Below are 22903 nucleotides of genomic sequence, written 5' to 3' on the forward strand. Positions count from 1 at the left end.
CAGAGACCTCCATATGGAGGCCAGGATACATTTCAGACGGCAAGTGTGTTTACAGAACCCGATCTCCAATCATGATACGGGAAGAACCAACGGCGCTTAACTTCAAGGCTCTTTGTTCAAAGCTAGGTACACATTACCCCTGTATCCACCTGACACGGCTATCGGTATCCCACCCCGTATGATGATGCCCGTGCCACACCAGGAAGGGTAAACGCAGACATATAGGACGGCGAAGTTGGCCAGAGTGAGTGTTGCACTGGCAATTTCCTCACGTCCCGTGTCTCGACTGTGGTCGTCTGATGCAATAATGACCGAAGGGTCTTAGAGCAGAGTACCCCTGTCGCTTTGTTGGAGGTTTGTCCATGGAGTAACGGAGTATGACAAAGATCGACAAGAACGCTCAGCAAGTGGATCAGGAAACGAGGCGCAAACGGCATCAAGCCACCCATCATAAGCCGTGACACCATGGTTCATCTGTATAGAGCCTCCTTGGGCTCTGTTGCTTGTGCCTTGAGCTACATAACTGCAGAACCAGGGAACAATGGCGGCACATAGTAGAGACGGAATCGACACTCCGGCTATCACTTGAAACGGGATAGGAACCGACAAGCCGAGCTTCGCCTTCGAGAACGAATTCCTTTCCGCTGTTGGCGGCTGTTCTCCGGGGAAACCAGCCCAGCCATGGGACGGCGTCACGGCGGACTAGACGAGGATAAAGTTTGGCTATTTCCGGGAGACGTTTCTTCTGAGGACCGGATGATCGGCCAATAATTCGTCACTCATGATTCAGGATCCATATTATTTGATGCCGAGACACAAAACACCAGTCAAGAATTTGAAATCACAGACCTGTGGTTCTCTGTCTCTAGCCCCGGCCGAAACCTCAGCATGTTGAGCCCGCTTGGGCCAAGTCTCCTGCCGCATTCAGCCGTCGACCCTCAAAGCTGCAGCCTGCTGAAGATCCGGCCGAGGCCAGCCCACTTTAATATGACACGATGTGGATATGAAATGAGGCTGTCGCTCTGGATATAGTATCTTGCCTGAAAACCTTTGATTTGGCAGGGTCTTTGAAGTGGCTAATCGTCGCACCTGCAGCCTGATCTTATCTTGTCTCACGGCCCGCGGGGTCCCGCCCCGAGATGGCTTACTGGCGTCTGACATGGAACAATATCGCTGAATACGCTATCAGCGACAATAACATTCATCCTAAGAAGAGACCTGCGCGAGTTCGGAGCGCTAGGATGCGCTGTTTCCGATCGGGCAGTCTACTGCGCTCACTCAACCACTGCCCTGCCACTGCCAATCTGCCATAGAGGCCGATAAGGAGTAGTACACGAACAAGCCACTGGCGCACAGTAAAAGCAACCAGTGGCTGAACTGTCACGTTGTCGCCATGAAGGATTTGCGCATGGTCGTGACGAACGTCCCGGGACGGGCCCAACCTAGTTCAGTGGTCTACCATAACCCTATGCACTCCGGAGTCGTACAGTCTACGCCTTTACTCGTAACATCGAGAGCTCCAGCGCAAGGACAAGGGCAAGGGCTAGACTCGAATCTCCGCAACGAAACTCCAGATTAATTTTCATCACTCGGTGGACTACTCCGTAGGCCATCTGGCCTTGCCCTCCATCAGGGAGTCAGAAGTTCGAAGTCGAAGTCGACATCTCCGTCTACGTACTGCCTTGTTTGTCTAGCCTCCGGCCCCGGCTCGAAGCCCTAATGCCTAATGGGATAAAGGTCTAGGATGTTGGGGTCTTAAATTGGAAACGTGCTAAGTGCTTGATAGTAATACTAATACGGGGTTGTTCTGGATCACATTGCAATCTGCCAATCTGAGGTGTGATGGGCTGGGGAAGATGCAGATTGCGCTGCAGTAGTGCCGGCGGCCTTTTTAATCCTTGCTCGGTGATGTGCGCTCGTGCTCTCCTCGTGCTACTGCTCGGCGTCCACGGGTGTGCTCTCGTGGGGGCCGAGGAATGGGTTTATTTGCGCAGTGCCAATCACGATTCAATGTTGCCGAGACAGCCAATTATTGATAACTGGGGTCGGTGATTATCCTGAGTTTCTTAGATTAAACAGCGTTATGAGGGTGGGTAGCTACGGAGTAGCTATGGGGTTCATTTAACTTGTATGGAGTATGTACTTTGTGCTAGGTTTCCTTGCTAAGTAGTACCTTAGGCGACTACAAAGACTAGTAGTAATAACAGAAGTACATAGAGAAAAAAATGTGAGTATTTCCGTATTTATGATGATCGTTATTGAGCGCAGGAGAGATCTGGTCTAGATGGCTACTGTATAGGTAATATGAAGCGATGATGATATCTTATGCAAGCAATAGCATACATAACCGCAGATGAAGATTCAGGAGCCAAGGACGCAAGGGATTCGAGTTCTTCACAGGAAAAAGCAACAGACAATGGTTTCACGAACCCTCGGGGCCTTGGCTCACCGAAAGGCAAAGAGTGTGATATCCTAATCGGGATTCCGAGGCGTCCGCTTACTCAGACGTCAGGTCAGGCCCCTTGCTGAGGACTGAGGTCAATATGCAGGAAGGGTGCAGGTGCAGATGTCAGCCAAAGTTACTCTCGGTGGCAGCTGCTGTCTTAGAGTTGGCAGCCCCCTTGGGGAGCTGCAGAACCGTTTGAGAGTCTGAGACTGAGCAGAGGCAGGAAAGGGAGAAAATGATGGCGGGATCTCCCCGTCCGCCGGCCGCTCATTGGCCTCTCGTATATTTCTGGCCCAGACTGGCCCCGTCCGGACTCCGGAGTGGCTCGAGCTGAGCTGGAGCTCCTCAGTCCCACGCCTCAGATCGAATCGAGTGTTCTGGAAGTCGAGCTTGGGCCACCACGAGGATCTAATCTGGCCTGCTGCTCTGATTGGAAGGCTGCCCGGGATGACTTGCAAGGCTTGGAAACATACTGCGCCACTGTCTCTGATGGTTGTCCTGAAGAGACGCGAACAAATGGATTTTTCATCGCGGGAAAAGGGGAACAGAAGAAGAGGCAACTAAAGTACGAGTCTACGAGACAGGCTGACGGACTCTCCTGACCGAACTCCGGCTCTCGTGGAATACGCCGAGTACGCACTGGATCCCAACTCCACTCGATTCCACTGTTGTCACTTGTCTTTTATCGCAGGGCAGCTGGCCCTTACTTTACCTCGGTCGGAGCTACAGTAATGCCGGTCGGACGAAGTCGAAAGGAGCCTCAGAGTGGCCAGCTGGCTCTTTCAGGAGTCGGGGCTCAGGGATGCCTTACTGCGGAGCATTTTGGCTCGCTGCAAGGCGTTTGCTGAAGCATTCTTCAGACGGATCAAGGAGGTGACAGGAATGCCAATCTCACGTGATTGAACTCGACTGCGGGTATGCGCTGTCTTTCATGAAAGTGGCACCTAGTTCTAGCCTAGACTGGCAGTGATTTGAAGGGGGATTTGGTTCAGAGCCCCCGGAGTTGATCCTTCGCCGCTAGACGGACTGAAACACCTTACTGGACTTGGAAGGAACCCGCTTGAAGAATCCTGCGATCTACGCGACAGACAGGCTACAGCAGGTGAGGGACGAGCATGTCTCACAGAGCAGGCGGTTCCGAGCATCTGAGAGGCCAGGCTGAAGTTTCCTCGGAAGATGGCATATGACAGCAAACAGTGTCTGAGCGTGACACTGACAGGAATGAGATCAGCCACCAAAACCAGCGATCACCGACCAGCGACTCAGCGGCGGACAAAGCAGGCGCAACCCTGACTCGGGTATCAGCCTGGCCTGAATCGCCTCTCGCTCGAAATTGCACCGTGACTGTGTCCTTGGTGATGTGATATTACTACTGTCTTGGGGGTCCGTTCGGAGTTCCCCGTACCAAAGTTGAAGCAATGAATTCATTTAATCCATTCAATCCCCGGCTGGGCATGGCCAGTAGAACCCTTTTCTGGAGTGGGCAGCGATCCAAAGCTTGCCTGCGCTTGCGCGCCTTGACTGTGCCGCAATACAGGCCCACAATTTTCGCTATCTTGGCCTGGAGACTTCTGACGAGACTGCCGGCGATTTGAAAATGGGCGTTCTTTGTCAGGCATCCAAAAAGGAACCGATCTTCAGGCTATGATGCGACAAAATGCTGGTTCGGCCCACCTGGAAAACTGGCCAGTCAGTGTGACAAATGCCTTGTGGAGATGATGTATGCATCGCATCTGTAACTCGATGTATGTAGTAACTCGTTTCTTTCTAGTCCATACCCGAATCACCCTACGAAGATTTGATACTAGGTTAGGACTATGGGGTAGGGTAAGCACAGAAACAGCCAGTCGGCTGAGTCCTTGCAGCACGCAGCCCGGATAGCAACGCCAAACGACGAGTGACGGCGGTGATACATCTGAGATGATGAGATCTCGGACGGGAGGTGAAACTCGACTCCGCGTTAGATAGCTGGGGCGCGGGGGGGTGATTATTATGGGCGTATGCAGGTGCCGGGATAGTGCCATGTTCTGTCAGTTGATCTGTAGACTCTAGGCCGAGAGCTATTGCCAGACTCGGCAATCGTCAGATCTCGGCCGCCCTCATCTGATTCCTGAATGATATGGATTATTTAAATATCGCCTGTCATACATTGATTGGGAGCCGTGATTCGCTCGGCCGCCTCTGACGAAATGATGTACAGCCAGCCAGCCAACCAACGAGCCACGGGACAGCGATTTTGCAGGCATCTAGTCAAGGCCAGCGACTGAGCGAGCGAGGATGGATGGATGGATGAGTTGGCAAGCGTGCAGATTGGTATCTTGACTGCAGGCATAGACTCAGACCTGCAGTTGTGAAGAGAGTGCGAGGGCGAAGATTTGTTATTCTCGCCCTGCCCCCACTCACATCGTGCTTCTGGCCGACGCTCATTGGCTGGGCCGTCCCGAGGGAACGGTAAGCTAGTAAAAGCCACCGAGCTTCCGCGGCCAATCAGAGCGAGGGCAGGTGTTGGTTTCCAACCCCCCTCTCCCGACTGCGCTGCTTGCTCTCTCACTTTTCAGCATTTTTTACCAGTTGAACTCTATGCTCCATTCAGTCTTTATTTCCGATCTTCATCCCCGATGACCCTGGCCCAACCGGACTGGGCTGAAGAGTGGGCGCATCCTTAATAATAATGTTTGCATGAGGAGGTCGAGACCGGAGCCGGGGATTCCTTGCCTCTTTGCTCTCTCTCTCTGCTGCTGCTTTAATTTAGCAGCCGCCCGCTAGCCGATGAGACATCTGTCTCTCCTGTCAAGAGCGCAGCGCAGGAATGCTGCACCCCCTGTACATACCTGGTCTCTCGATACTGACAGCTACAGTAGTCTGAATGGAATAGATTGGATACATATGCACGAGGTATTTGTCATGCCCACCGTTGAGCTTCTTTGTTGGATGACACTGCGGCTCCCTGTGGTTGGGGAAAAATACCTGTACTGAAATTACCCGATCTAACGGTATCTCGCCCGAGGCAGCGAGGCAAATCATCCATTGATTTATTAAATAATTATTATTGATTTGGGATTTTGATTTATTATTTCGCATTTTGTAATCTGAGCTCTGGCTCTGTGGGAATGGATAATCGCTGAGTATCTTTAACTAAGCACAGTCGTCCTCTCTGTTCTGGATGTTCTGGCTGTACATCTTCTTCTTGTCGTCCTCACTCATCCTCCACTCCGACTCTGCAGCGTCGATACTCATCGAGACAACTGAAACAATCGAGCCCTCTTTCCACTTCTGTCAATTGCCGCAGACGCTCCGCAGCGCAGCGCATTGGGCTTGACGACATTCGCCAAACGCGAACAGGGGCCAGTCTCCAGCGCTCTCTGTGACAGGCCGACAAGTCCCAGGGACTTGGTACACCTGCATGGGTGCTGCGACTACTCAACTCGTCAAATCTCCAACCGGATCGACCTCTTCCTGTTGGTGTTTCTGAATGCCCGCCTCTTAAGCGCGCCCTCCCCGTTCGTCCGCCCCATTTTACTTTCCACCTCAACTGGACTCATCCCAAAACACAAGAACACCCTCACTGCCACTGCTATACAACCAACATCCGACCTCCGCCATGACTGAATTCTCGCCTCGCCCTAGTCGTAGCATGGCTATCGACTCCATACTAAACCCCCAAGGAGAGGCCGACAGGGCAAGCTCGCTCTCGCTCTCAGCCTCGAAACTGCACTATGCGGCCGCGCCTGGGCCTGGGCCTCTAACACCGCAATACTCGCCCCTCTACCCCCAGAGCCCAACCCACTACTTCCAAGGCTTTGAGAACCGACACCACCATCACTACAACCCCTACCAACACAGCCACTCCCAGGACCCCCGGGACCCATACGCCTCCTACCACTCGCACTCCTACTCCGCAACGTCCTCGCCAGAGCCTCACACCCGGGACCGCTACTCCTCCGTCTCCAGCAGCACCTCCAGCACCAACGGCCACCACAGCCAGCACTCGCACAGCGCCAGCAGCTCCGGCCGGGGCCAAGGCCGCGACAGCCGCCGCCGCCTGCCGCGCCCCAAGTACGAGGAAGAGGAAATGTACTTCATCTGGTACCACCGCGTCGACCTGAGCCAGGAGTGGAAGGAAGTCCGCGAGTCCTTCAATCGGCAGTTCGCGAACCGCAAGCGCGAGGGCTTCCAGGGCATCCAGTGTAAATTCTACCGCTTCATCAAGGAGAAGAATTGTCCGACGTTGCGAGAGCAACGGCGCATGCGCGATGGCGAGTTCATCTCCGGCCAGACACCGCATGCGCTGTCGCAGCCGCCGGCGGACTCGGGCTCTGGATACGGTGGCAAGCCGCAGTTCGGCGTTGTCGAGTGGATGGGCGTTTGGTATCCGTGGATGAAAGAGGACCGGGAAGAGGTCCTGAGGAAGAGGCTGCCCAGGTGATTTCGCCGCGGCCAGCTGAAGCTACCTTTCACCTTCTTTCTTCATCACGTCGAATTACGTTCTTCTTAATACCCTTTTCAAAACTTCTTCCAATACGGCCGATACCTTGCACTTCGATACCATCTCGTTTTCATACCTTCACCTCAAGCCGGCCGGACACTTGGCAACTCGCCTCTGAGTCACTCATCTATTCCCCTTTTCTACGAACATACCACGCTCAATCATTGGGAGGCTCTCTGTATTCTAGCATGCATATGATGAACCATCATGTTATGATACCTCGATACCGATACAGACACCGATATCAATCTCGTTACTTTTACTCGTTTTTCCTGGGGCGACTGCCCTGCTCTAGATACGTCTTTCTTGGACAGTTGGATCTACCTATTTATGTGCCTGGACTAGCTTCGGCGCACCCATCAGACCAGATCACAGATTCAATCAATCAGTGAATGAATTATCCCACCAGCCTACATAAACCTTGTCTCTGTCCGTACCCTCATCGTAAGACATGACGCCGTCACTATTTGCCACGATGGCTGTCGACAATATGGAAAGGCGCAATAGAGATTTCTCACGTGATCCCTTCAGCCCTTGTACGGGGATCATACCATATTCGTTACATGGATTGATTGCTGGGTACCAGATGGATACTCCATGGGTAATATTCCTTAGGGGAAGGAATACTCCATCTAGAATTGAACAAACAATCCACAGGGTTGAGCATTTTATTCCGGCCAGCCACACATTCAAAAGACCTGAGCAGACACTGCCATGCTCCAAGTAAAGCCCGTTAATGACTCAAGCACGAAGTACCAAGAACAAGGACAAGAAGGCTGAGTGCCACGTAACGTACGCCAGAATACCATACATACACTGCCCTACCCATACAATCTCCATATCGGCCTTGTTCCATCCGAAGGTCCGAGCCCGCCAAGCCCCATGAATAACATGGCACTTTGTCGAAGGAACGCCCTGACGGACTCCTTCGTCAAGGCGTCAAGGCGTCAAGGGAAGGAAGAAAAGGGAAGGAATATACGAACTCCGCCAATAATCTCCTTGTCTTTCCTCTAACTTACGTTAAGTTCCTAAGTTCATCCTTAGAGTGTCGTGCTATACGTTACCTCGGGGTTGCTCTGGGCGCAGGATGTTGCCTAACAAAGCCTCGTGCAACTCGCGGCAGCCGCTCTAGTGACCTGGTCTAGCTCCCAGGCCCTAACAAAGGACCGATCATCGACCAACAGGCACGGCTGTCAGCGACCTCAGGACGCAGTAAGCCGCGCCCGACCCCGACCGCGACCCGTCCGCCCGGCAGGATCGCCTGTTTGGGTATTCAGCTCGCCTTGACCCTGGTCAGCGACTCAGCAGTAGTAGGGCCAGCAGTCAGCAGTCAGCACTCTGCGAATAATCTGCAGAACCCATCGATCGAGCGAAGGAGCTGCATCCCGGCACGAAGGATAATAGATTGGCAAGGAAAGCGCATGGCAAATGGCAAATGGCAAATGGCAAATGGCTATGTGTGTACATTGTATAAATTGAGTTAGACTATGCTCGACTGGATCCTGGGTCGATTATCGGTTCATCGCTATTCGTGCAGCTTTCCTCCGCGCAGCCTTCCCACGCGATGGAAAAAGTAATATGGCCCGGCCGTATCTGCAGACCCATTCCTTCTCGCTCGCGTGGAACGCGAGGGTTTGTCGTATGGTGTTCGAGATCATTGTGGGGATTGGGTGGCTCGGCTTGGTGACAGCGAGCATTTGGTAAGAATTATCAAAGGATGAAGGATCCTGCGGTGTTTATTTCGCTGTCGGCTGTCCTATGAAGGATCTGGTTTATTCAGGTTTCTTCAGCAGGGCGTCGGGTGATCGTGAGCCCCGCGCTGTGAGAGCTGAAGATGACCGGCTGATTCGATCGGCTGCGTTGCTGGACGTATTCTATTGGACTTTTGGTTGAAGAAGCCTCAAGAAAGAGGGGGGAGTGGCATGATGGAGAATGTGCCCTTGGTCAGTTGGAAAACCCCTCGGCAGACACTGCATCATTGCGTTTACGCAAGAGCCGTTCTGTAATAATGCTGCAGTTCGCTGCAGATGGAAGCTGCGGTGACATTAAAATTCGTGAAAAGCTTCTTTGCCTCCATCTACCAGTCCTCGTCAGACTCCAGGTGCGACCGTCCGTATGGGTTGCCATATCTGTCAGCACCACCCTCGCTGCCGGAATCCAGGTCGAATTCCTCGTCATCAGACCCATGTCGGTATTTCCGGTAGATCGCTGCTGCATCATCCTCTTCATCATCCCAGGATAGCTCCTCGTCCGGATAGTCATTTGCAGGATTATTTTCAGCTTTTCGTAAAGGTCCTGTTAGCTTCAAGTACGTGAATCAGTAGATGCAATGGTACTCACCATTGGAGTCCCCGTCTTCGCTATCCCACCTATCTTCATCGTCATCCTCCTCTGCAAAGTCCTCCCAGTAGATTTCATCCTCTGGCGTAATGACAATGACACCAATATCTTGGCGGCTGCTATCGATTCCACGGTGCCGTAGCCATGCTTCATGGTCTGAATCAATATCAACTAGAGGATCTATAAGCCCCTTGTCCGGGAGCGGATGACGGATGTACGTGTCGTAAACATAGTCCTCATCACTTTCACCGCCGTCATCGTGCTCTGTGGGAAGGTTGGCCTTTTCAGGCTCTGCTGCTGGCGGTGCGGCTCTATGCTTGTTAGGGGTTCGCGGCTGGTACTTGAGCGGAGGCTTGGGCCCTGCCGGACGAGCTGCAGAGGGCGCCGCATATTGATTTGTACCTGTCGGTTCAGCCTCCATTTCCGCATCTAGCTCTAATGCAATCTGCTCAAATTGACGTGCCAGTCGGTCCGATTCCTCTTCCCAATTGCTCTGGCGTGACTGAGCTCCCTTTTCAAGAACTTGAGAAATATGATCTTTAGCCGCAGTAATCGCTTCCTGTCGCTCCGCCCGCCATTTTTTCTCTGCTTGATTGACTACTGGTCGCTTCCGCGGACGGGCAGGCGTCGCTCCTTGGACCAAGAATTCACCAGCATCCGCCCGAGCGGCTGCATCTGCAACCAACGAGGCCCGTCTGGAGTGAGGCTCGCGCCGCAGCTTCTCTACCAGCACTGCTACAGCACCGTCCGCTCTGCGTTTCTGGACACCTCCGCCTGTACTGCGTAGTGGGCCCATAGGCGTGCCACTTCGTGAGATCTGAAAACGACGTATAGAGGAAGCTCCCCCAACTGGCGAGGCCGGAGTATCTCGCGCATCTGGAGCAGAAGAAACCAATCCTCCACTGGTTGGTGCTGCCGGGCTTTTCTGCGGTAAAATGGTCTCTGATTTTTGCGGGCCCTGAGAGGACTGTAGAGCATTTTTCAGCTTGTCCTCTGCCTGTTTTCGAGCAGCCGCGATTCTCTTTTGCTCGCGAAGCTCGGCTCCAGGTGATGTTGCTCTTACCAGAGGCACAGAGGCGCCGCTCGCCTTGTTGGTGGTCTTCGGCTGATGCAGACTACTAACAGAGCGAGGGCTTCGAATGACTCTTTGCGTCGGCACGATGTGCGAGAGGTTAGGTAAGTCATTTCCAGTAGCGGTCTTAGCATTGACCGGGACTCGCTGAAAAACAAAGTCTGTAAATCGACGCTTGGTCTGATGCAGTTCAGATTGAATATCTAGTTCTAGTTAGTCCTACAAGAAAAGATAACGAATAAAGGACCAGGTTCCATGAAAGCTCAATTTTCTCGCTGGTGGGAGACCGGCGAGATGCACTTACATAATGTGTCTACCGGCTCTTCCTCTCGGCGGCGTTTGATATTGATCTGTTCGGGGGGCAAAGACATATTGAGTCACAATTTATGGCCGACTAAACTAGAAGAGTGAAAAAGCAAGTATCTCGAGTGACGTCGAAAGGCGAAGGCTGATGGCGGCGGCGATGCTTGATGGATGTTATTTACTGAAGCGCGGCATATGGTTCTTCCGTTCCGCGTCCATTCCAATGCAGCAGGACAACCAAGTCCAGGGACGATGAAAGACTTTGTTTTGAGATTGAAGCTTGGAGAATTTTAGACAAGCTGGAAGATTTATACGGCAACATATTTGGCTTGAGAATATGATTATCTCTCTGACTATCGTTGCTATACACAGCTCGCAACTCAAGGCCCAGAGATATTAACACACATTATAGATCTAGATGCATGTCCTTCTAGATGCAAGTCGTTGATATTATTTTTCTGTTCTCTTCCACCTCTTTCTCCCCAATGGCCCACGTCGCCATATGTTTGGATGATTATCCCCGGAAGCGGTTGGGCCTCCGTCCACCATCAACACGCAATAGAAACGCTGTAATCTCCGGATTAATTCTGACATCACATATGCAATAAGAGACCGAGACATAGAAATAGACCAGAGCCAAACCAGTCTATGGTACAGCCAAGATCTCATCCTCAAGACAAAGAGTAATAAGCAAAATTGTAAAAGTCAAGAACAAAAGAGAAAACAGAGAAATGAAGGGGAAAATTATCATATCCAGCTAGCAATACATGTGAATGGTATAAGGGAAGGGGATTAAAACATTAATAAGAGGGGTGGTCTGGAATGAGATACGGACATTCAAAAGGCGAAAGCAAGACTGAACCAATACAGTAGAAACGAAGCAGAGTGGTAGATGTTTCAATGTGAAATGCAGAAAAGGATCAACCATGAGAGAAGGAAAGAGACAAAAAGAAAAGAAAAATGTTTGGAGCTAGGGAATGTTTATTTTGCCCCGATCTCCTCTTCTGCCCAGCCAGGCAATGAGTTTTCCTTGTGAATAGCTAACCCAAAGCCAGAATGGTTGAGCCCACCAAGAGCGGAGTTAAAGCCGGAGAAGCTGCTCTGAGGGTGATGAGAAGCTCCAGAACGGCCAGGGCCTGGTTGACCCGAGATAGGACCGAATGGCTCTTGAGAGAACGACGGTAAGCTCACAGCTCGGGAATGCTGCGCACGAGGTACACTCAGGCTGCTGGTGCTTGCAGTAGCGTGATGGCCAGGGGCCGTGGGGCCGTTACTGATGTTAAGGAATCCGTTGGCCGACGGCTTGTGCTGATGCAGAGGCGCTTCAATGCTGCCGTTGGTAAGCTCGCTAGTGGTGGCGTTATATAGCGATTGCTGATGGTGATGGCTGGCCTGAGTTTGAGACTGAAGTGCCGCCAGAGTAAGAGGGTCGTTCAGCCGATCATCTTGTTCCTGGACCTGCTGAGTAGACATTTGGTTCAGGTACATGGTCAGCGGATTGTTGGACCCATTATTCAAGATACCGGACGGAGATGCTACAGCCTGCAGGGGGTGTCGGTTCTGTTGGCCATTCTGAGATCCTGTCGAGCCGGGAGCGGGTGAAAGCGCCGGGCGCGTTGGGCTAGGCTGGGTGCCGGGCTGAACTAGGGTGTGGAAGCCATTGAGCGCGGGAGGTGGCGACTGCGCGCCTTCGATGCCACCGCCAGTGCGATTTTGTTGTCCGGCATTGCCTGTTTGACGAGGTGGGTTTCCACATCGGTCTTTTCCAAAGTTGATCTTGAACCTCCGGTACTCCTCTCGGTTACGCATGCCCTCAATAGCTTTGATTGCATTTGCGATGTTGGTAAAGTTCACAAAGGCACAGCTCTTCTCACGGAGAGTGTTAACCAATTCAATCTCTCCATATTCCGCAAAGTCTTGACGCAGACGCTCTTCAGCCCACGACTCATCCAAGTTGCCGACGTACACGTTGCGGGAGGCACCACCGCTGACGGCGAGTGCGATGGCAGGAGGCAAAGGTCCGGAGTGTTTACCCCAGCCAATCTTCAGCCGCCTGTTATGGATCATGAGCCCCTGTAAGTTGCTTAGGGCATAGAAGGAAGCAGCTGATGTCGGGTCAATGAATGTAACAAAGCAGATGTGCTTGTCTGGGATGTATCGAATATGGTGCAGAAGACCTCCTCGCACCACGTTGCAAATTTCTTCGATGGTAGTCTCGGGATGAATGTTGCCAAGGTAGATGGTTCGGTTGCCCAGATTGTTGACACCGCCGGCAGACGTGGCCACCGCCGCCGCAGCCACAGATTGCTGGGCTAGCGCGTTGGTGATCAGGTCCCGGTCCGCTGAGTTGAGAATATGCGCATATCCGGGCGCGATTCCCAGGAACTGTGCGGCGTTCTGCTGCTGTGTCTTTGACACGTAAGCGCACCGGTCTTTGCCGTAAAAGACACGCCGGGGAGCCTGCCATTTGGCCTCCTGGGGAAGCTGGGAAACGGCTTTCATGGCATTGGTGATGGACAGGAAGTGAACAAAGCCAATGGCCTTTTCCTTTACGATCTTTACAGTGTCGATTGGGCCAAATTTGCCAAGCTCTTCTCGCAGCTCATCCTCCGTTGTCTCCTCCGGGAGGTTTCCGAGATACACATTGCGCGAGGCTCCCGACTGTTGAACGGCCAATGCGACCGACGTGGGCACCTGCGAAGGCTTTCCCCAGCCTACCTTGATGTCGTTTCCCTTGATCGCTAGCTTCTTAAGGATGGCGTCCGAGTGAAAGTGGGTGGCCGAGTTGCTGTCCAAAAACGAAATGAAAGCGCAGTTCTTGTCTGGGAGCAAGCGAACAGACTCAATCTGGCCGCTGCGGACGTGATTAAGGATCTCCTCAGCTGGGGTCTCCGGGGGAATATTGCCAAGATACACGGTCCGGCTCGTTCCTGAGAGAAGGCCAGGTGTCACAGAGGCAGCAGGGCTTCCGTATGCGGCATTCCCCAGTCCCCCTAAACCACCGACAGGGGACTGAGGGCCAGCCATCATCTGCTGATTACCCAACCCTTCCGCAGCCAGCATGTTCGAGTATAGCCCAGCATTATGAGAAGGTTGCGTCGGGCTTCCTAGTTGGTTCTGTGCCGCCTGCGCCGAGGGGTTCTGGGGGAAGCCGCCGTAGTTGGCAAATTGAGGCGAGGTAAACGCGGATGGGGTTCCAGGCTGAAACGGGCTACCAAGAAGCAGCTGGGAAGGAAGGAGGGGTGTAAAGTTCATGTCGAACGCAGTGCCCGAGGTCGCCATGTTATCGGTCGTGCTCGGGGTAGCAGTGGTGTTGATAGCGGGAATGTTTATTCGGCGATGGTTCCGGTCCGACAATCCTTGAAGGGGGAGGTTGTTCGAATTGTACGCCCCGTGGGAAAACCCAGTACTGTCTGCGTTCAGGTGAGAAAACTTCAGACGACTCGGGATATTAGAGGCATCGGCGGCTTGCATGGCGAGGGGAGCAAAGGGATGGAATCGTCTCCTGAATAAGGAGCTTCAGAAGTTGACCGGGCGGAGAAATCAAGGTCAAATAGAATGGAGGTTAGGAAAAATAAACTTATCAAGTGACATGAGAAGAAAAAGAGTAATAGACGAAGAAAAATGGGGTTGAAGGTCACCCCGAGAAGAGAAATGGAAAATCGAGAAACAGGAGCTCCGAGTAGAGCAGCGAAGAGGAAAGAGTGACAAGAAAAAGAATAGAAATGTCACAGCGCGAAACGAAAGGTCCCAATGGAGACGTGTCTAAAGAGGAGTCTAGTGGTCAATTGGAATGTGCATTGGGGAAGGGTTGTTGGAAAGGAGAAGAGGACGGGACACGGACTGACCTTCTGGAGTTGTTAGCGTTGGCTCGTCGATAATAATAGGGGTTAGATTCAACACCGCCAAATATTAAATACACCCGACAACGAGCCGCAGCGCAGGTTGCGCAGAAGTAAATATAGGAAAGATATTGAAAAGAAGAGATGATAAAAAGAAGAAGAATGTTATTTACTTGATGTTGTTCGAGGGGTCGAAGGGTCCGCGGAATGACAGCCACACACAGACAGACTCAAAAGAAGACAAAGAATGGCCTGAGCCTTTAGGCTCAAAATAGACAAGCGCAAATGGCACTGGACAAAAAAAATAAATGAATCCGTCGACAAGAAAGAGTGCAGAATCCACTAAAGACAGGGTCGAGGTCGTATTCAGGAACCAAAAGGGGTAAAGGGGTGGTTTGGAGATGAGGAACAATAAAACACAAACAAATCTGATATGGCAGTCAAAGAGCACCAAACCAAGTTTCGCAGCAAGCCAGCCTTGGAAATCTCGTAGACAGAACTGCCAGAAGAAAGTCCCATAGGCTTAAATGTCAAGTCGTCCTGCGAGGGGTGAAGGGGAGCGAAGTATGGAGGCAGTCTGTAATTTGACGCTTTACAGGGGACAAGAAAAGGGGCACGAGGTATAATAATGTACCCAGGCACATCATCAGGGAGGACAAAAGAAACGAAAGCGTCCAGCATAGAATACACAGCCAAAATAAATTGTAAATAAAAGTGCCTGTTACCTCAAATTGGCGTTCCCTGGTTCAAGGTTTGAACTCACATGGCTCATGCTGGGGAACTCCTCGTCCGAGAGATCGCCGTCGTCATGAATTATCTGATATCCAACCTGGATGGTAGCACGGTCCATCTCATGTCAGCTTCGGTCTCAAATTAGAATGCGCTCCGTTATTCCTGCTCTCGCTTGAAGGCTGATCCATGAGCCGACAAGGCTCGGTCGTGGACTCGTGAAAGAGAAAGCGGGGAAAATGCCCGCCAGAAAGTGGTCCGGGGTCATCATGACTATCGAATCTATGACATGATGGCTCGACTGGGAGAGGTTGCTGACAGCGCTGATTCGTGATCTCAAAGAAAGAGATACCCAAGGACAGCTATGCAGCACTGAAATAATTAATGGTCACTAATGAGACGCCATGAATGCAGCAATCAAGGAGCAATGCAGAAAAAGCTGTGGTGGGGTTCGCTGAAGGCTGAAGAGAATCCCGTCAAATGACAGGGATGGGGCCGCAAGAGGCTCAATTTCGGCTGAACCTTGATCCATTCCGCTGCAGAACTGCGATCTATGAGGCCCCATCCAGTCTTTTTAGGTCTTTGAGCAGCTGTTCTCTCTAAAACAATAATGGTTAATATCATTGCAGGAAATAGTGCTTGAATCCAAGGAACTATTCATATCCCCCGAGAATTGACCCCCGCTTAATCGCAGAGCCGAAAAGTCCAAAGCAACATCGGTATCGAACCTTGAGGGATCCAAAGATATTTGGAATTACATTTCAGACCTGAGAGACAAGACCTGATTTTGACATGACATTGTCCTAAGATTTAGTTGGCAGTACTCCGTAAAGAGTCCTCTGTACGGACTAGGCCATGCGATGGCGATCTGGAGATAGGCCTTATCATTTCTGTTTGCCTGAGGCATCAATTGCGGCCAGAAAATTACCCCTCCGGAAACTGATAAAAGGAATCTTTTTCATCTCTCCGTCTGTGGGCTTGCCAATTCTATTGCTGGACTGCTTGGGTATCAGGTATGTTACCATCGAGAAGCCATTGATCATTTCTATACCTCTGCTCAGCTGTCCATCCCCTTGTTGCTTCAGAAAAGCTGATTCGTGTGACTCAGACCCTCCTAGATTGACTCACAATCTAATCTTCCCCAGTCGGCACGTATACTCCACGACGCCCTGACAACAATCTCTTCTTGGGAATACTCACTGCCAATCTTTCAACAATGACTTCCATCTACATCGACGAAGATGTCGGGCGAGATGACTCGACCGCTACCGGCTCCGAGTCTGCCCCGTACAAGACCCTTATCCACGCTTTTGTGCAGCATGACCCTTCTACGGGCGCCCAGTACTTGATGCGCAAGTCCCAAACCGAGCCCACGGGCGAGGGTGCTGACCCGGCTTCAAAACTGGAGTGGAAGCCAGCCACCAAGTCAGCGATCAAGAAGGCAACCAACATGCTCGAACAGCGCAAGAAGAAGGCCGCGAAGGAACATCAGCTGGCAATTCGCGAGAAGGAGGAGGCCGACAAGCGCCGACTTGTGCTTGAGGAAGCGAAGAAGGTCGTGATTAAGGAAGACACCTCTCTTCCCAAGCCTGTGAGGATCCGCCTGGACGTGACAGACCCTGCGATTGTCAACCTAGGCTCACCCGAGTCAGAGACTCCTGGTACTCGGGTGCGTGTTCTGGGACGAGTCCATCGTCTTCGCTCTCAAAAGGACATGATTTTCTTGACCCTTTCCGACGGTTACGGTTACCTTCAGTGCGTCCTGACGGGCGATCTGGTCAAGACCTACGATGCCATGACCCTTACCCTCGAAACGTCCATTGCACTCCATGGAGAGATGCGCGCCGTCCCTCCCAAGCAGCATGCGCCTGACAACCGTGAGCTCCACGTGGATTTCTACACGGTCATTGGTCGCGCCGCTGGTGACAAGGAGGCCATCACCACCCGTGTTGCCCATGACTCCGACCCCCAGACCCTCTACAACAACCGCCACCTCGTTCTCCGCGGTGAGACCGCCTCCTCCGTGATGAAGGTCCGCGCTGCCACCCTGAAGGCATTCCGTCAAACATTCGACGAGCTGCGCATGACCGAAGTGACCCCGCCGGCCATGGTTCAAACACAAGTCGAGGGTGGGAGCACTCTCTTCAAATTCGACTACTACGGCGAAGACGCCTATCTGACCCAGTCTTCCCAACTCTACCTAGAGACATGTATCCCTTCTCTAGGAGACGTCTTCTGTGTTTGCCCTTCTTTCCGTGCCGAAAAGTCCCTCACCCGTCGCCATCTGTCCGAGTACACGCACATTGAGTCCGAGCTGGACTTCATCCAATTCACCGACCTCCTCGATCACCTCGAGGCCGTCATCTGCCGCGTCCTCGAGATCGTTCTCGCTGACCCCGTTGCCAAGCCCATCATCGACAAACTCAACCCCGACTTTCAGATGCCCAGCCGCCCGTTCCTGCGCATGAAGTACTCCGACGCCATCGAGTGGCTGCGCGAGCACGAAATTCCTAACGAAGAAGGCAAGCCCCACGAGTTCGGCGACGATATCGCCGAAGCCGCCGAGCGCAAGATGACCGACATCATCAACCGCCCCATCTTCCTTACGCACTTCCCCGCCGAGATCAAGGCCTTCTACATGAAGAAGGACCCCGAGGACCGCCGTGTCACCGAGAGTGTCGACGTCCTGATGCCCGGTGTCGGTGAAATCGTCGGTGGAAGTATGAGAATGGACGACTGGGACGAGCTGATGGCCGCCTACAAGCACGAGGGCATGGACCCCTCGCCTTACTACTGGTACACCGACCAGCGCAAGTACGTGTCCTTTCCATTAATTAAACAGAGTATATATACTAATGCCTAAATCAGGTACGGAACATCTCCTCACGGTGGCTACGGTCTTGGTCTGGAGCGCTTCCTCGCTTGGCTGTGTGCCCGGTACACGGTCCGCGATTGCTCTTTGTACCCCCGTTTCACGGGTCGTTGCACGCCCTAAATCTACTATACTCCGTAGTGAGGGTAAGATTTATGTTCGAGGTTTCTTTCATAGAACAGACCCCTTTTTCCATACATACAATTTCTTCAGGACGACCTTTCACGTGCTTCTTTCTAGTCGTTCAAGCGGCATATGCATGAATTAAATCGTAAACCTCTCTAGTAGAATCATATCAAGCCTCAAATCGATCAGCAAATAGTTATGCCCAAATTTCAGTGTCGGTTGTAGACAATTTGTATCTCCGTGGGGCCCAGATGTCCCGTGGAGATTGAGCGGGTCTGGTGGTCCACGGAGATACTAGTGCTCGTGGCTGACGGATACGGAAATGGTTGACAATGAGATTTACGTATGGACTTCTTGCTAGGTTGGTGGCACATTTTCAGGGTTAGCCACACGGCCTCTAGATTAGCTGCATTTCTTGAACAATATGATTGCCGTTGTGTGGAGTTGGGGGGTCATTTTAGGGCTTTACTTGGACGGACAAGTTGGAGACGATGTACCTAACCGAAAAGGGCCGGCGCATACGCACCGTCAAAGAATGATACGTAGCTCTAGAATACAAGGAGATATCTACGTACGGAAGGAAGATGGGCGTGCCACTAGCAATATATGTAAGTGACCATTGCAGGCCGTGGGAAATGGAAAGCCACAGTAACCGATGCTCATATTTCTCGCCCAAAAACTTATGATATCCAACAAGACACCTGGTGTCTTAGCGCATCAAGACCGCTTGACTGAAACATAGAGCAGATGTGTCGGTAGATACTCACTTGCAACATAAGTCCCATATGAGATGGGCACGGTTATGGGATATGTCGCTGTCATTATTCTTTAAGAAAAGTATCCGAATGGCGGAATACTATAACCACGGAGATAATGACAATGCTTATCTCCTATTCTGAGGCTCCAAAGCGCCAACGGTTGCTCTAAGTTCAGCCAGAATCTCAAAGATCTGCTCCTGCGTAGCGCCTGAGCGAATGGTTTGGAATAGCCTCTCCACGGTCTCTGGCTGTCCATGAGAAACGACAGTCAAGAGGCGTGCGAGGAATGTCTTGTAGTATTCCAAGGTTTCGACATCCGTGTCGGCGGCTCGGCGCTCGCCCGCCTGTTCGTGGTTACGACCGGCTCCGTTGGTCTGGGAACTGGCGGGACAATTGTCATCAGTCAAGCCATCCAAGATACGAATATTTGGCCTCTCAGACATAGAAGGGCTCTTCCAGCACAAAGATGCAAGATGGGTAAGACAGATGAAACCTGAGAACCTACCTCTGCCCGGAGTTCTGTGCGTTCGAGTTTCGCTGGTCCATGGTTTGAGAGGTCTTCCGAAGGCTGTGCGACTCGATATCAAGTAGATCTTAGTCAAATTGTAATATCTGAGGCTGCGGTGTGGCGACGGAACTGTTGTGATGATATTTGTGTTGGCTCTGTGGTCGTGTGAAAGGATGGTTCTGGAAGAAACGAGCAAAGTACATATATTTGCTCAGGCCTACACGGGCAAGGCCAGCGCTCCACTGGAGACCAATGTGGCAGGCTTGCAGTATGCCGTAGCGCCTAATGAACGAACCGGAGCACTCGTCACAAATAATTGCTGACTGCTAATGCTGACTCCTCCCGGGTAGAGAGCCTGAGACTGAGGTTCAGGGTATGGGTAGGCGCTGTCGAAAGTTGGAGGAGCCGCTGCTCCACCAATTCCACTCGAAGGCCATGTGAGGCCTCTCAACAAGATGAGCCAAGTCATATTTGGCAGGAGCCACGCATCTCCGAGCGATGCTCATGGGCGTGAGGACCAGGCATCGACTGCGAGGGAGCCGGGCTTTAGTTCTTCCTCGTCTAGACGTCGGAAATGTTTCCCAGTCAATCAGAGCCAATCACGGGACTTGGGTCGTCCTCCTTGGTTGCCACCTCCCGCTGCCCTGGGACTGTCCGAATGGCCTCCCAAGGGACCAGTGTCGGTTGACGACTTCCGAGCTCTTCATTTTCTCCTCAATTGTTGGAAGTACGAGCCGTCGGTGGAGACAACAACGCCATATTTGGCAATTCGGCAATTTGATCCGTCAACCACATCCTCTCGTGTCCTGGACCCAACGTTCCTAGTTAGAATGGCTCTTTCCTCGCTCTTATGATGCTCTTCTTCAAACCTCATCGGGTGATCCTTCTTGCCGCCGTCTGCGCACGCTAGTGGCTCCGTTGCTTCGGCTTCAAGCGACGTGCATGGCCCTATTCCTCTTTCTTTGCAACTCGCTTCCCGCAAGTTGCCAAGCCATTGGGTGGTAGCCTGGTAGGGTCGATCTTGAGGAGGCTTGATCACGCTTGAAGAGGTACTCCCTGGGACTCACACCCCGGCCAGGGACAAGTCGGTACGTTGAAGACAGTCTGTCATTGTATCTGTGTCCGGTGAAGACCGTTGTTAGGTGAGTGGAGTACCGACGTCTTCTAGACGGGTATCCGCCGACTCAGGTAGGTTAACCGGATATTGTTAATGATCTTGTATCACCAGTACTTGGGAATGTATTGCTGACATGGTGGTCTTAATTCAAGGTCAACCGCTATGCTCGACGACAACCATACGAACATATCTTGATATTGGTGAATGGTCGACGCAGTTGCCGAATCGATAAGCTGAGGACGAATACTTATTATTACCGCATGCTGTGTTTGACGTGCTCATGCATTCAAGGTGGTACCATTTGTGTCGAGGTCGAGACCCATAATTCGATACTGGTCTTTGCCATGATCCATACCTAGTTTGACAATCGCATGCTCTCGGACTCAACTTGATCAAGAGAAGAGTCATTATGCATTGGTCATCAACGTATAATCTCGAGCACCGTATCAAATAGAATTGGTGGATATCGCGATGGACACCAAATCTTCGACTGGCAACGAGCAAAGCCGATGTCCGTCGCCTCATCACTGCTTGTATAGAACCATTGAACGAGGGTGTGTACACACACTTGTTTATGCGAGTTCGCCCTCATGGTACCATTCTCAGTCGACAAGGATGATTCGGATGGATGTTGTTGCCCGGAGGCTTTGGCAGTTGACAGTCAGATAGGAGCACGCAGAGACATTATTTTTGTGGTGTCTGAGTGGAGCGCTTTTCAAACAAATGTCGACACTATCGGCCAGCCTTCAATCGTCGTCCTTCCAAGAACTCGCCGATGCTGTTGAATGAACGATGAAGTTGATGCTTCGAGAGGTGCGTCGTCAGCCATGTCTCAGGACTGAAATGCTCATCAAGGCTGCGATAGTTAGACATCGCGCTTGGATTATGACGCTAATTATTCAAGGACCAACTGTGTTTTCTCTGCATATCCTGAATCAAACCCAGGACAATGGAAGGCAGGTCCCATCTCCTTTTTCCTGTTGAGATGTTTGCGGACCGATGATGGGCAACTGATTCTGCTCTTCGATTACTTCACCATTCATGTTGCACAAAGTCTTGGGCCAGGCATCCAGGATTCTTCGAGTGCACTGTTTCCGGCACATTTGTGACTGGCCGATAACTCTCGTACCAGCAAGAAGAAACAGAGCGAGGGTAAGAGCTTAAGCACGAATGTTGTGGCAGCCGCGCTGAGAGCTAAACGGATGGCGCTGGAATAGCTTGTTCGAGCTCGAGCCACCAGTAGGCAAGCAGATGACCGTGGTCGTTGTTCGAAACAGTGATTACCCCAGGAACCTTGGCCAGCACTTGCAGAAGAGCGGAATCATAGGATGGACTCAAGAATCATTGTCAGGAGATGGGTGTAGAGAGCAGAGCAGGATCGAACTGTGGCCTGAGGGTGTCTGGCTCCAATCGGAGGCGGAAAGCTTAGGAAATAAGTTCCTCGTCCTGTCATTGGACACAGCTGACATCTTAGGTTACTGTCGAGCGAAAGAAAACCATGGATTCCAGTCTACTTTGCCTTTCAGTCCACAGTCTTAACAAATGCTGCAGACGTCTGAAGGTGTTTGCCTTTGACCATGTGGTTAGGCTAGACCGAGATTTTGCCGGCTCTTTTGTCGTCATTTCTACGCCATGATACGTCCTTGGAAATAGGGGTATAGTTCTGGCTTCAAGTATAGCAGCCTCGAAGATTCGAGCGCTATGCGCCTTCCAATGGCTAGCTCTGCGTAATCGCTGTATACCGACATGGACCAAGACCAGTTTCAGTCATTGGTGCTTCCGTTGTCTCACCTTTCCTAAGCACTTAACCCAAGGTCTAACCTGCAACCTAGTTAATGAAAGTGCTGTCAGCAACCGTGACAATAAGGCGCATATTGATTTTCGTTGGCTGGCGCCTTTTATCTTGCTTAAAGAAGGTCTTGATCCCACGGGCATCGCGGTGAGATGTCCTTTAGCCCAAGTGATTACGTATCATAAGCCTTGAACCTTTTCGAGGCCAAACGTCACACTTACATTTCTGGAAGAGAGACTCGTTCTATTCCCATCGGCCACTGCCTCTCAGTCACACCTACAAACTCCTACAAAGGCCAGTGAAAGATTTGTCTGGGTCATTTTTCTGCATCTCCCACGACAGCTTCTTTGAACTGGGCAAGCATAAATTGCCTCATTGGCCCACTGTGCGCCCTATCCACTCGAGTTTGGAATCTATTTCCAGCACGGGGCTGATCAGGGGGTTTTCGTAGCCGAACCTTGACCACTGCTTACCCTGCGTCCTGCAAGAGCTGCGTCGTGCCTCTCAAGAAG

General features: G+C 51.8%; 5 protein-coding genes across 5 annotated transcripts; 2 read left to right on the forward strand and 3 right to left on the reverse strand.

The window, feature by feature from the left end:
* Positions 1-5906: 5906 nt before the first annotated feature.
* BDW74DRAFT_67912 (uncharacterized protein) lies at positions 5907-7128 on the forward strand. Its single transcript, XM_073733434.1, has one exon. It carries the CDS (start codon positions 6048-6050, stop codon positions 6870-6872), a length of 825 nt encoding a protein of 274 aa, XP_073580632.1. The 5' UTR covers positions 5907-6047; the 3' UTR covers positions 6873-7128.
* Positions 7129-8785: 1657 nt separating this feature from the next.
* On the reverse strand, positions 8786-10715 carry BDW74DRAFT_187111 (Iwr1 domain-containing protein; the record flags this gene model as incomplete). Its single annotated transcript, XM_073731410.1, has 3 exons — positions 8786-9227; positions 9273-10547; positions 10649-10715. 3 exons carry the CDS (start codon positions 10713-10715, stop codon positions 9010-9012), a joined length of 1560 nt encoding a protein of 519 aa, XP_073580633.1. The 3' UTR covers positions 8786-9009.
* A 757-nt stretch (positions 10716-11472) lies between these two features.
* BDW74DRAFT_67940 (putative differentiation regulator (Nrd1)) lies at positions 11473-14529 on the reverse strand. The gene is made up of 2 exons (XM_073733435.1): positions 14496-14529; positions 11473-14412 (listed from the first exon to the last, which is right to left on the reverse strand). The coding sequence occupies exon 2, from the start codon at positions 14119-14121 to the stop codon at positions 11629-11631; it is 2493 nt and encodes an 830-aa protein (XP_073580634.1). The 5' UTR covers positions 14122-14412; positions 14496-14529; the 3' UTR covers positions 11473-11628.
* A 1666-nt stretch (positions 14530-16195) lies between these two features.
* BDW74DRAFT_67999 (asparagine--tRNA ligase DED81) lies at positions 16196-18427 on the forward strand. Its single transcript, XM_073733436.1, has 3 exons — positions 16196-16231; positions 16327-18032; positions 18087-18427. Exons 2-3 carry the CDS (start codon positions 16435-16437, stop codon positions 18211-18213), a joined length of 1725 nt encoding a protein of 574 aa, XP_073580635.1. The 5' UTR covers positions 16196-16231; positions 16327-16434; the 3' UTR covers positions 18214-18427.
* Positions 18428-19099: 672 nt separating this feature from the next.
* BDW74DRAFT_181351 (uncharacterized protein) lies at positions 19100-19520 on the reverse strand (the record flags this gene model as incomplete). Its single annotated transcript, XM_073730001.1, has 2 exons — positions 19100-19355; positions 19480-19520. 2 exons carry the CDS (start codon positions 19518-19520, stop codon positions 19100-19102), a joined length of 297 nt encoding a protein of 98 aa, XP_073580636.1.
* Between the last annotated feature and the right edge of the window lie 3383 nt (positions 19521-22903).

Source organism: Aspergillus multicolor (genome assembly GCF_047715735.1).
Source record: "Aspergillus multicolor strain CBS 133.54 unplaced genomic scaffold BDW74scaffold_27, whole genome shotgun sequence".
In the NCBI taxonomy this organism is placed as follows: domain Eukaryota; kingdom Fungi; phylum Ascomycota; class Eurotiomycetes; order Eurotiales; family Aspergillaceae; genus Aspergillus; species Aspergillus multicolor.

What these genes read in the sequence shown, in the direction of transcription:
- BDW74DRAFT_67940 (XM_073733435.1), bottom strand. Translation starts at nt 14,121, where the DNA reads ATGCAAGCCGCCGATGCCTCTAATATCCCGAGTCGTCTGAAGTTTTCT.
- BDW74DRAFT_67999 (XM_073733436.1), top strand. Translation starts at nt 16,435, where the DNA reads ATGACTTCCATCTACATCGACGAAGATGTCGGGCGAGATGACTCGACC. An exon ending in TGGTACACCGACCAGCGCAA is followed by an intron (nt 18,033 to 18,086) that starts GTACGTGTCCTT and finishes TGCCTAAATCAG; the next exon opens with GTACGGAACATCTCCTCACG.
- BDW74DRAFT_67912 (XM_073733434.1), top strand. Translation starts at nt 6,048, where the DNA reads ATGACTGAATTCTCGCCTCGCCCTAGTCGTAGCATGGCTATCGACTCC.